The sequence below is a fragment of the Chelon labrosus genome (genome assembly GCF_963514085.1).
Source record: "Chelon labrosus genome assembly, chromosome: 6".
Lineage (NCBI taxonomy): Eukaryota > Metazoa > Chordata > Actinopteri > Mugiliformes > Mugilidae > Chelon > Chelon labrosus.
In genome coordinates this window covers 10,066,308-10,079,742 of record NC_140342.1, presented here as the reverse complement: position 1 = coordinate 10,079,742, position 13,435 = coordinate 10,066,308, and the positions used below count along the sequence as shown (strand labels likewise).

Sequence of the window (13,435 nt, the reverse complement as noted above, 5' to 3'; positions counted from 1 at the left end):
CGCTATGGAGTTGATATGAAACGGCTCCACCTGCCGTTCACAGAGGGTACCAACGCCGGATGGATAAATAACACCACCGGATGTTTGACTTAAATCGCGCGATATCAGGCCAAACGAGACTTCTGGCCGTTCTTTTCCCCGGAACATCAGGCAAGATGGTAGGTGTTCGCCCGATCACGAAGCTAGTTGAATCTCAATCTACGTGCATCGGAGCTCTAAAGTTGCAGATTTGGACAGACGACTATATCACCAGACAGTTACACATGTCCTGTAACCTTTCAGTGAAAAATGGCTATTCAGGATTACAGATAAAGCTATGTTTATGTGCTCCGTATTAGCCATAGCCGTGGCTAAGCTAAACCGGTGGTTGAATGCTTCAGATTCGAACTAAATATAACATGTCTTTGTACCAATACTGTGGTTGTTGTAGAGAAACCATAAACTGACTATGTCGGTGCGTAATAGTGACATTTTGCGCAGTTGTGGTTTAAACATATTTGCTTTAATGTAAATGTTAGCTGTTGAAGCTACATATTAACCAAAGGCAATGCGCGTCTTTTCCAGGCGGATACCGAGATCAAGAAGAAGCGTACCTTCAGGAAGTTCACCTACAGAGGTGTGGACCTGGACCAGCTTCTGGACATGTCCTAGTGAGTGACAACACTGCTGAGGATTAGTGGTTGGGCCTGTATTTCGCCCCAGTGGAGCTACAAATAAAAGTGTTAATACTGAGAAAGTGTTTTGACAGTCCTTTTTTCCTTACGACTAAAATGTGGAATTGAGGTCCTCAAACTTTTATAACATAACGTATTGGGTTTTATAAGTGAACTCAGTTAACTTGTACAAGGCGGATGCTTGCAGGAGACTGCATTTACACTGGCACTGCTGGGGCCAGATGTTTTGCTCTTAAAGTAATGGGAAACATGGCATTGTCATGTAACCTGTTTGTACTCCACTAAATCTTTTCACTGTCAGGGTGTGGCTGCATGTGAAGAGTTATTTTTTTTATTTTTTTTGGGCCCAACCAGTATTTCTTTACTTTTGTGATGGCCACAGACTGTATTGACGTCACTGTCCTTTCTGTCGTTCCTCTGTAGTGAGCAGCTGATGCAGCTGTACTGCGCCCGCCAGAGGAGGAGGCTGAACCGTGGCCTGCGCCGTAAGCAGCAGTCCCTCCTGAAGCGCCTGCGCAAGGCAAAGAAGGAGGCTCCCCCCATGGAGAAACCAGAGGTGGTGAAGACCCACCTGAGAGACATGGTCATCCTGCCTGAGATGGTCGGGTCCATGGTTGGAGTGTACAACGGCAAGACTTTCAACCAGGTTGAAATCAAGGTGAGGTGCTTTTTAGCCTGGTGGTCAGATATGTATGAACTGGAAACACAAACTTTCTAGGTTCACACTCTCTGATTAAGTTGAAGTGGTTGTGATATAATTTTGTTTCCAGGAAGCATGTCTGACATGCTTTACACTAATGATGTTATGCTACAGTACTTTCAGTAATATATAGACCATTAAGATGGTTTGGTTTTCACTCACGTGATCTGATGTCATTCTGTTAATGTGAAATCATGACATGTTCTGCTCATCAGGGCCGAATGTTTTTCGTTTTGTAGCTAACAGTCATTTCAGTATAGAAACATGGCTGTTTATGATAAACATTGTATAAGTCTATCAATACAGTTGTAATTCATACTAAGATACAAATCCACTGAAGCACAGATCTCTAAGTACCTCTTAATGGAATCCAAACAGGTGGGCAAATATTAACGTCAACTGACATCTAGTTTCATTAGTGTGTTTGTGTTGCGTTGCACATTTCCACATTCATATAATCCAGTGATGCCATCCACTTGGTTGAAATAAGGAAACAATATAATTCTCTCATGTACAACAGTCTTAAACATCACCTTCACCACCACAGTACTAAAAACATTCGATAAAACTGCCCAGCAGTAATACTAAAGCCATCATGGATGCAGGATGCTTCAGAAGCATTTCCAAAGTGGACTAACACTAAACTCTTGTAGTTTTAGATTTACACCATGCAGTCCTCCCTAAAATAAACAAATTAAATGGACCATATCTCAAAATTGCTACCATCTGCCTCTTACAGTTTAATGTTTTCCATTTTCAACAGATCAATAAAGAGAATTGTGGCCTGTACTCCATGCATCTCATGCTCTGTGGATTAGAGCGTGCTACTGGTTACTAACAGAATGCTATTTGTCTTCTCCACAGCCCGAGATGTGTGGTCACTACTTGGGAGAGTTCTCCATCACCTACAAACCAGTCAAGCACGGTCGCCCTGGTATTGGAGCCACACACTCTTCTCGTTTCATCCCTCTGAAGTAGAATGGCTGTATTTGTATAAATAAAAAAACTGGGTGCTCCACACAACTTGACTGTCTTGCTGTCTTTTTCATAACAAAATGAAATGCTTGTTTAAAGGGATCACATGGACACAAACCTGTTATGTGGCGTTGATTCAATGGTGTTTAGTAAAGAAGGAACGTAATGTTAAAAATATAGAATTGAATTACTGAACTATGACTAAATTCCTATGTAAAGAGCATATGTATGATCCACATGTTCATCAAAATATTGATTATAATACTGGTTTGACTTGAAAGCACTGAATCGATTTCAGATCTGGCCTACAAATCTGAAATTTGGACGAATTATTGGTATCCCATGGTAACGGTCTTCTGCTTTTCTTTGCTCTACCGAAACCTGACTTGTCAAACAATATACAGATGTGATATGAAATGGTTTAATAAGGGCAATGTTTAAAATAAGCGCTGACATCAGATCTGTCGCTGACGCCACAGCAGCAGTGCAGCTCTGAAAAGGTTCCGGCGTGCATACCGTCGGGACTTAGGTTCCGTCTCCTCCCTATCTGAAATCCAGCTACATTTTGTGTGTGGCCATTCTGGGCCATGGATACAACCTTTAACAGTCGCAAAATCTGTTTATTGACGCCAAGCTAATAAAGATTACAGCCTGGTTGGAGCAACAGTGGCCAGATTGGTAAGTATTTTCCCTGATTTTAGCTTGTTTCTTAGTGACGCTAGGCTGCTAGTCTGTTTTTACAGAAAACCAGCTACCGCTAGCTAACGGCTTCCTAGCCTACTGCTAGGTTCCCTGTAGCTAGCGAGTTAGCTTCAGAGCGAAAATGACAGAGGGGAGCTGTCATGTCAAAACGTAGCAGAGCAAGATTTTTTAAAACAGATATCGTCTGATAGTTGCCATTTTCCAACTGCGCCTGCTTTCTTCAATCGCTGTCAAATGTAAATAAGGTCGGTTTGGTTAATAGGCTAACCCTAATGAATTTACCGGTGTTTTTCCCCGGTGTGACTGAGGAGTTCCTACCCGAGAACAAAGATCTTTTGTAGGCTAGCTTACGTTTACCGTTAACGTCAGTGGTACCGGTGTTTTGCTATTTCACTCGATTTATCCCCCACTCTTAAAATTATCTTGCCAAAACCTAGTGACCGTCCAGATGTGTTTTTTATTTTTATTTTTTATTGCTAGAACCGCAGCTCTGTCCAATTTGAACACGTTTAATAAAGGCAGAGCCCAGGTTAAGTTAAAGTTAAATGTAATGTACTTTTTAGTAGAAGGCAGCCAGTACTAATATTACAGATACACCTCCTCTTACACATAAAAACACACCCATAAAAGGTCAGACGTTTTGGCTAAACTACATTCATAATTCCTCATACACAGCATTCCAGCTGGAAAAGGATGTCATATAAACCAGGGTACTGGTAATTGTCGAAGTGACTCTTAAGGAATGGTGACCTATGCTAAGGTGTATGATGGTGTTTGTGGTGAGCTCTAAGGTGCCTCACAACATCACCAGACCAGCTGTATATGAGTTTTCCCACAGCTACTTGCGTCACACTAATCCCATCCTCAGCACAGATTATAAAGAAAGGAATGTGGGGTATTCCCTGAATCCTGTAAGTCACCTGCAGGACAAGTAAATACATCAGCTGTGTGTGTGCTGCCAAAGAAGTTTAAAGGGAATTGTAATCTTTTATCACCGCTTAGGCCTGTACTCTTAAAATACATGGCTCCATGTTTCTGTGTCATTATCCTAAAAAATCTTAACAATTTGCCAGTGTTGTTCTCCTCTCTCTTTGATGTCTCTTCTGAATGTTTGTGTTGTTGTCTAAGAATTGATGTGACAGAAAAAAATGTGAAACCGTTCTTTCCACAGCCACTAATGTCTTATAAGACAGGGCTGGTGCTGTCAATCCGTTGTCCATATCTAGCTGTGTCTATGAGGATTTGCTGCCCCCATTTCCAAGACTTTATAACCCACCAATCCAAAAATTATGAATTTAAAATGATTTTATTAATGTACTTTGTTCCTAGGTTACAGGATTGGAGTCAGGCGTGTTGACCGGTGAATGCATAGAGTCAAGAAGGTCAAACTTTGTGACAATAAAGAGGGTATCTGGAAAAGGTACAGTCTTCATGTTATGATGGTCAGGGAGATGCATGAATAGTATGGTAGCCAATTCCATTAAAAGAATGCACATTCCACCACTTACCAGTTCTTGATGTCCCTATCCAGCTGTGTGACTGTGAGCATGACGGCTGTGGACGGCCTTTCGGACAGCACAGAGGTGGTGGAGATGGAGGATGTGCCATCGCAGTTCTTTGTGGAGAAACACTCTTGGGAGGGCCTCCGTGATATTATCCACTGTAGCAGGAAGTACTCGGGCATGATCGCCAACAAGGCCCCCCATGACTTCCAGTTTGTGCAGAAGAAGGATGACAATGGGCCCCACTCCCACCGGTTGTACTACCTCGGTAAGCTGATTGAAGTGTGATTGTGTAATCACACACACAGGCCCATGATTTTTGTTTTCTACATATTCCTTTCACTCGACTTGCTCTAGGCAGCAGAATATGATTGCCTCATGACGTTAACACAGTCGCTGTGTTAAACTTCTCCTTTTGCAGTTATCACAGGGATTTCTGTTTGCTGTTTTTTTTTCTGGAGCTGCATCTGTTGCCTTTCTTTCCAGGAATGCCTTACGGAAGCAGAGAGAACTCGTTACTCTACTCAGAGATTCCCAAGAAGATACGCAAAGAGGCCCTTTTAGTGTTGTCATGGAAACAGATGCTGGATCACTTCCAGGTGAATTCCTCTTCTCTTCCTGTTTGTCCAGTGCAACCACCACACACGCAATGATTTGGGGGATTGGGTCAGAATCTGTTTTTTACAGTAATCATAAAATATATACAGCAAATCTTTTAAAAAAACATCTCTTCAGTGAATCCTAATTTCCTACATAAAATTTCCTTTTTGTTTCTCTAAGGCTACGCCGCACCAAGGGGCCTACTCCCGCGAGGAGGAGTTGCTCAGAGAGCGTAAACGTTTGGGAGCATTTGGTATCACTTCTTATGACTACCATTCCCAGACAGGCCTGTTCCTCTTCCAGGCCAGCAACAGCCTCTTCTACTGTCAAGACGGAGGGAACAATGGCTTCATTGTGAGTACACCACTGTTATTTTTCTAGTTGTTGGAATGTTTTAATTAATGTTTTAATTAAATGTATTAATTAAATATTAATAAATATTATTTAATCTAGCAAGTTAAATGTAAATACTCTATAAACACTCTGCATCCATATTAGTGGAAGAAGGATATCAAGAGGCATCTGATAGTGAGAGCTCTTTCTCTGAATTCTCACTGAATCTGTCGTTTCACTGTTGAAAATAATTAGATTTTCAGCTCCTTTTTGGTAGGTAGTTGTTGGTATTGATAGGTTAACAAGAAAAACTCTGGGTAAATGAAACTAAATGATAACTAAATGGCCAATTTTTTAAATCAAGCAAATCACTTAAAAGTAAACATATCTGGCCATGATGGATATTTGTTGTGTAACCTAACAAACTTCAGTGTCACTTTTCAGTTTGCCTTTGACTAATATTGTTCATGTTGGTTTTAGCAGTCTGCACCTGTAAAGCCTGTGGAAATAAAGACCCAGTGCTCAGGGACCCGGATGGACCCAAAGATCTGCCCCGGAGACCCTGACTTCATAGCCTTCATCAACAACAACGACCTGTGGATAGCCAACATTAAGACAGGCGAGGAAAGGAGACTCACGTACTGTCATAAAGGTCAGAAGACTCTATATTTCATTTCAGTCATTTGAGACGGCAATATAGAAAACGTCTTGTTATACATCACTTCACTTTCTCCTTCTTGATTTCTCATTTCATATTACAACATTGAGATTCCACATTCAGTCTTTTGATATTACAGTATCAGTTTATGTGTATGTATGTAGGGCTATAAATGTACTGTTACATGGATGTAAGCTTCTTTTTACTGATTCTTTTCTTTCAGGTGTAGATAATGTTAAGGAGGACCCTAAGTCTGCAGGTGTAGCAACATTTGTCATCCAGGAGGAGTTTGACCGTTTCACTGGATACTGGTGGAGTCCCTCAGCAGTAGAAGGTCAGCATTATGCTACTTACTATTGTTAATGTACTCAAACTAGTGCCCACACATTACACTTTCAGCAAATTAATAATTTTGTCCCGTCAGACCCCAGTGGAGGTAAAACGGTGTACCTTCTGTATGAAGAGGTGGATGAGACGGAAGTGGAAATTATTCATGTTCCATCTCCGGCGCTGGAGGAGCGGAAAGCAGACGCTTACAGATATCCTCGTACAGGTCAGAGTAGCCTTTCACACACACCGGATCTGGTGTAGGGAAATGTTTTATTTCCAACATTTATAGTTTGCTCTTGTTTTCTATACAGGTAGCAAAAATCCACAGGCTACCCTAAAACTGGCAGAGATCAAGACGGACCATCAAGGAAGAGTAAGTCTTTCACTACCTTCTCTAGTCATTTTTTTTTTTACTCTTCAGCACAGTCATTTGGTGTTTAATAGTGTGCGTGTGTGTGTACTTGTAGATTGTGAGCACACAAGATAAAGAGCTGGCTGTCCCCTTCACCTCCTTGTTTCCTGGGACAGAGTACATTGCAAGAGTAGGATGGACAAGTGACGGCAAATAGTGAGTGTTTCAGTCCAAACTTTGGTTCTGTGGATTCTGATATCAATTAGTTTGGGATGGATTAACACACACAATTTTCCTTATTTTTTATTTTATTTTATTTTTTACAGAAATTACTGTGGAGGTTAATGATATCTTTGTTAGTTTTTTTTGTTTTCCATTTTAAAGCAATCTTTTGTGTCCTTCTAGTGGCTGGGCAGTGCTGTTGGACCGCAGTCAGAGGAAACTACAGCTGGTTCTGCTGCCTCCGGCCCTCTTCATCCCTGTGACAGATGACCCAGCTCTGAGGCAGGAGAGTCTGGAGGCCGTGCCCAGCAACGCTCAGCCGTACATAATCTATGAAGAGACCACAGATGTCTGGATAAATGTAAATCTCTTTCGAGACAAGTCTTTGTTTACATTGGCTGCCTTTCAAGCACACTTCTAATTGATGTCTTTTTTCTTTCCACAGGTTCATGACATTTTTTATCCTTTTATTCAAACAACAGAAGATGAGTTTACTTTCATTTGGGTAAATGAGTCAAAAACGGGTTTCAGTCATCTGTATAAAATCACATCCCTCTTACAAGTGGGCTGCTACCGTTGGACAGATGACTACCAACACGTAGAGGGTAAGAGACCAGGAAATGTAATTAAGTATGATCTTATAGCAAATATTATTTTATCCCACTCGTTTTATGGGTTTATAGCTGAGTTTTTATGAATGTCAAATAGCATGTTGATTCAGTTATGTTTTTTCTCAGGGGACTTCAAATGTGCAATCAAGGAGGAGATTACATTGACCAGTGGAGAATGGGAAGTGCTGGCAAGACATGGTTCCAAGGTTAGACAAAGTTTCTTAGTGCTGAATACATAAAATATCACATTTAAAATATACACAGTTGTTTACAGGGCAGTATGAAAGTATTTGAGGAGTTTCGATGTATTGACTACAGCATGCTGGTTTTAAAATTCAATAATGACTATAAAGCCCTGACTCTCAGCTGTAATTGAAGGCGTTTACATCTACATCAGATCCAGTCACTGAAGTATACAGCTGATTGATGTCGGCAAACACTTGTTCCAGGAAAGGTTGTGTTATGCTTGTACCTCAGCCAACTGCAACCGACCGTTGCAGTGTCGTAAAACTAAATCATAAATATCCCGAAATAGGTTCACATTGATCACGCAGTATGGATACAAACACTGTTAAAGCTGTTAAAGTTAACCATAGTTAGCCAAAATAGTACAAAACGTCATCGTCAACAAATTTCTTGATGTTTTTAGAGACTACAGGATTCAGCACAAAAACTAAAGCTTGGCCGTGATTTGATATTAGAGAAGTCATTTTAGATGTTGGCTGTTGATGCAACTATTTCTCACAGTCATGCCTTGACCGTCATTCTTTTGATTTTTCTGTTTTTCGTTAGATCTGGGTGAATGAGGCAACAAAGCTGGTGTACTTCCAGGGCACTAGAGACACTCCTCTGGAGCACCACCTCTACGTGGTCAGCTATGAGTCGCCTGGAGATGTGGTCAGACTAACCAAACCTGGCTTCTCTCACAGCTGCTCTGTTAGTCAGGTATAACCATCTTATCATTTCTCCGTGCACGTCCCATCAGTACATCTGTTTATCTAACCATATTTTCAATGTTGTCTCAAGGTTGCTTACTTTAACACATACAGTATTCCCTTGCTGACTAGTCCAGAGTAAAGAAATAGCCACTGTAAACCGCATTGTTCAAAAACTGCTCTTGATTAAATATCTTTATCAGTGGTATATTTAAAATTTGAAATGTTAACTCACCTACAATTGAAAGAAATGAAAACAATTGTTTCTGTCTTGCTAAAACAACAACTGCAAGACAGAAACAACTGTTTTCATTAAGGCACATTAAAAACTTTATGAAATAGATCAAATCAAATTTACAATATCTCATGTTGGACTTCGTAAGCTAGATCCCTTCCACACATTTTCTTAATTTTTCTTACACTATGTGTTTACCATATCTATTTTCTTTCTATTAATAAGTTTTGGCACCTAATCTTTTTTCTCTCACTCTGCAGAACTTTGACTTTTTTGTCAGCCACTACAGTAACGTGAGCACACCCCCCTGTGTTCACGTCTACAAACTGACCAGCTCAGAAAGCGACCCATTACGTGTGGTACCGGAGTTCTGGGCCAGCATGATGGAATCACCAGGTGAATATAGATAAAACATAGATACCAAAGCACATCTCCTCTTGCCGTGACTCCTTAAAATCAAATTAATAAAAGTGGCAGAAGACACACCAGCTGCACTAGGATATTAAAGATGATAGGAAAAGTTGCTCTTTAAAGAATAACTTTTGTTTCAAAATTAATAATGCAACACTTGAGAATAACTGACAAGCTTGAATTCAGTATCCTCAGTTTTTCTGAGCGTTGATATCAACAGAGAAGAATCTCAACCCCATGACATACTTGCTGTCCTACTAATTTCTTACAAAATCAGACGGCTTATCAAGTTCCTAACAAGAACAAAAGGATGAAAATAGCTATCCATTTTTCAAACATCACACAAGGCATGTGTGAAGGTTGTCCACCTGTCTGTGCTTTTATTTTCAATATCTTCACACAATCAATAGAGCTGAGTGGAGTCTGGAGGGGAAGGTTGCAGTCTGGTTTTGATTAGAGCAAGGACAGGCATTTTGATCTACAGTGGCGTCCTCCAGACATCTTGGACAGCAATCAGATAATGTGGTGCTCAGGCATGTACGTCATCTTGGGCGCTTTGTGTGAGGTGATTGTTGTCGCTTGTGATTAAATAAAAGAACCGGCTGCATTTACGAGTATTTCTGCTTTGGCGGGTGAGTCAGAGTCAAAGGCGGTGTCAAAGTGACATCCCAGTGCAGCAGCTTCCAATGACTTACTGGTCATGATGTCAGCCATGTACAAATATGGTGCTATTTATTCTGTATCTTTGTGAGTGGTTTATCCAAAGGTTTTTCAGATATTTTTAAGGTCAAACTCTACTTGATTTGACCCTCAACCTCCGGTGGTTTTGACTTGTATTTAACCAGTCACCACATGTCTTTCTTCCAGGTTGCCCAGGAGATTACAATCCACCTGAGATTTTTGACTTTCCAGGGAACTCAGGCTTCCGTCTGTATGGCATGGTATACAAGCCTCACAGCATGCAGCCTGGCAGGAAACACCCAACGGTTCTCTTTGTGTACGGAGGCCCACAGGTTTGTAGCTGTACTCCATACTGCTTCAGTCTATGACGTTACCATATCGTAGCTCTTTGAGTGCCACTAAGGTAGAAAAGCCTATATACTGTAAGTGCAGACTTTCACCATTGACCATCAATCTGAGAGACTGAAATCTACTCAGATTGTCCCTTTGTGTCCAGCAATGTTGCTTTGAACTCATATAACTGTAAAAGAAAAAGCCTTTTGGGAAACATTTGGTGTGTCTGTGTATTTAGGTGCAGCTGGTCAACAACTCCTTCAAGGGGATGAAGTACCTCCGTCTGAACACCCTGGCTTCTCTGGGCTATGCTGTGGTCGTCATCGACGGGAGGGGTTCCTGTCAGAGGGGCCTTGAATTTGAAGGAGCTCTGAAAAACAAAATGGTAAAGAAAGAGTGAAAGAATAAAACGAGAATGAAATATATGGTTACACGTTGTGCAAGTGCCAGTTTTTATCGCCGTCTCTTTGCCTCACCAGGGTCAGGTGGAGATTGAAGACCAGGTGGAGGGGCTGCAGTATGTGGCGGAGAAGTTTAACTTTGTGGACCTGAGCCGTGTCGCTATCCATGGCTGGTCCTATGGTGGTTTCCTCTCCCTCATGGGCCTCATCCAGCGGCCCAACGTCTTCAAGGTTAGGAGGCTTTTTTGTCCTTCAGCCTTATTTATTACCGTTAAGCCACACTCGAGCAGGCTTTCTCTGCTGTCTCCTTAAGCCAGAAACAAGAAAGCAGTTGTTTTTATCACCATTTAATGCGCCAAAAAGGGAGAATTATTTGGTTATATGCTTGTTCAAAAAACTGAATTTGTGTTGCAGTTGCCACTTATGTCCACATGGTGTCTGTGTTAGTCAACAGTTCAGCCATTAGTCTTTAGTCAGTGATGTCTGCAGATATGTTCATCCCTGTGCAGGGGAAATTTTAAAGTTGAACCTTGTACGTCCAACTTAGACTTAAAACAATCACAGTAACAATATACTGTGGGGAAACTAATGTATTTTATTTACATCTTCCCCGTCAGTTGGCTATTGCAGGTGCCCCGGTGACTGTGTGGATGGCCTACGACACAGGCTACACAGAGCGCTACATGGACGTGCCTGAGAACAACCAGCAGGGCTACGAGGAAGGATCTGTGGCACTGCACGTGGACAAGCTGCCTAGCGAGTCTGTACAAACACACACTTTTGTTTGTTTGAGGGTTGAATTGTCTTGTAGTCATGCTCGTGTAACTCCAGAGATGTTTTGTGCTTGATTGTTTTTATTGGACTTGAATGCACCAAAGACAAGTTGAGCATTTTACCTGTTACTTGTATTTTATTGTCCTGCTGTCATATGTTATATATTTTTTTGTCTTTCTGTCATCAATTTAAAAACAACGCAGCTTTTAAAAGCTGTTAGAAGACATCTTTCATACAGACGTAATATTATTAAGTGTTGAAGTGACAGGTGAGATTAAGCTGACAAGCAGCGTGTTGGAGCAATGCTCTTGGGTGTTGACGCCTAGCAGCTGAACTATTTAAACTTTTCTATTAATTCCTTTTGGACAGTTAAGACCCATTACTAATGTTGAGCAGCACATGTTCTTTCAAGAGATGCCTTGCATGCATTATTATTGCCTGTCATATTTTAAGAACTTTAACCATGTAACCCTTGTTGTTCCAGGCCCAACCGTTTGCTTATTCTTCATGGATTTCTAGATGAGAACGTGCACTTTTTCCACACCAACTTCCTAGTGTCACAGATAATCCGTGCTGGGAAGCCTTACCAGCTTCAGGTTAGTGTCAGAGGCTTGTTTCTTATATTTTAAGAGCATAAATCTACACTCCAAAAAAAGGAATTTACTAATTCCTGTCTTAATTTTCAGACTTTTGTATTGGCTTAGACTTTGTAAAGTTTAAGGCTGTTAAATAACTTGACACCATGCAGAATTTGAGTAATATATCAAAAAATAAACATCTAGAGCACTCTGTTTCTATTTTTCAGGTTTACCCTAATGAGCGGCACAGTATTCGCTGCCCTGAATCTGGAGAGCACTACGAGATAATGCTGCTGCACTTTCTACAACAATACCTCTGAATTTAAATGAGACAACAGGGGAGAAGCGACGTCTAGTTTTCCTCCTTTACTCCTCCAGTTGTCCGCCCATCTTTATTCTGTGACCTCCCCACCCCAACCCGTCGCCAACCGTTCACCCTGTCATCAAGAAACACATCAGCCACAGGGCCACTCTCTCCTGTGGACTAGTCATCTCACTTCACTATATTCCCTCTTTTGCTCTTTCTGTCTTGTTCTGTTACTCACTCGCCCGTTGCTCTGTCTCCTCTATGCCCTCCCTCCCCGTGTACAGTCTGGGGTATGGTTTACGAGCACAGAGATTTGGTGTCTCACCCTGAAAGCTGAACAAAGACAAGGACATATGGAGAAATATTTGCAGGTCGTGTCACATTGACTCATCGCTCACCCGCGTCCTCATCTCTACAGCCATGATGGTTTTTGCCAAATGTTATCGTGTTGTTCTCCCCTTCGCCCCTCCCTGTCTCATTCACTTAAGTCAGTGGTAGGAATGGGGTTACAGTTCATGGATAGGAAATGGAATCTATACACATATGTGCAGACATGAACTCACACACTATACGTACATATGTAAAATACAGATTATTTCATACAAAAACACAGACACTCATAAAGATATAGAATCGCAATATCCATGCATACTGTGAGTCTGCACCTCGCAGTTAGTGTAACGATGAAAAAAGGAAGAAAATCAAGGCTCTTCCTCTGTCCACTTGTTTTAAGTGTGTGTTGTTTAAAATCAGATATTTTTATGGATTTTTTTTTTTTTTTTTTTAATGAGCGTCAACGGAGGCCGCTCATTGATATTTCTGTGCCGTTTTCTTCCCTCACATCACATTGCTCGAGATGTCTGCTTGCCTTCTTAACACATAATTTATATTTGCCAAAGTACCTCTTGACTCTTGATCATGCTGGTATTTCCTTTTTTTACTGCAATAAAGACAACCGGAGGGTGAGCACTGGAGTCTTACAACAGCTTTGTACCACCGAAATACAATTTGTACATGATAATGAATAAATGTATGAATCAATCACAGGCTTTCTTTTGCTGCAGTCTTCTTACTCCCAACGCCTCTGTTTATACCCACCGGCTCTCGCGTGTTCTTCACAT

At 41.2% G+C, this 13,435-nt stretch overlaps 2 protein-coding genes across 3 annotated transcripts; both read left to right on the top strand.

Moving 5' to 3' along the window:
- rps15 (ribosomal protein S15) lies at window positions 1–2,397 on the top strand. Its single transcript, XM_084546117.1, is given in 5 exon segments — window positions 1–69; window positions 72–158; window positions 565–650; window positions 1,098–1,332; window positions 2,239–2,397. Coding segments are annotated over 5 exon segments (576 nt in total). The 5' UTR covers window positions 1–15; the 3' UTR covers window positions 2,353–2,397.
- A 229-nt stretch (window positions 2,398–2,626) lies between these two features.
- On the top strand, window positions 2,627–13,363 carry LOC311489789 (dipeptidyl peptidase 9-like). Of its 2 annotated transcripts, none has more exons than XM_084547057.1 (21): window positions 2,627–3,027; window positions 4,381–4,471; window positions 4,583–4,821; window positions 5,040–5,152; window positions 5,334–5,507; window positions 5,970–6,138; window positions 6,368–6,478; window positions 6,569–6,697; window positions 6,786–6,847; window positions 6,942–7,042; window positions 7,232–7,409; window positions 7,494–7,653; window positions 7,786–7,865; window positions 8,452–8,604; window positions 9,090–9,225; window positions 10,108–10,253; window positions 10,493–10,639; window positions 10,734–10,886; window positions 11,273–11,415; window positions 11,914–12,025; window positions 12,235–13,363. In XM_084547057.1, exons 2-21 carry the CDS (start codon window positions 4,416–4,418, stop codon window positions 12,325–12,327), a joined length of 2,655 nt encoding a protein of 884 aa, XP_084403183.1. In that variant the 5' UTR covers window positions 2,627–3,027; window positions 4,381–4,415; the 3' UTR covers window positions 12,328–13,363. The 2 variants fall into 2 exon arrangements, with proteins under 2 accessions (XP_084403183.1, XP_084403182.1); XM_084547056.1 differs by having other exon boundaries at window positions 2,628–3,027; window positions 5,967–6,138.
- The last annotated feature ends 72 nt before the right edge of the window (window positions 13,364–13,435 follow it).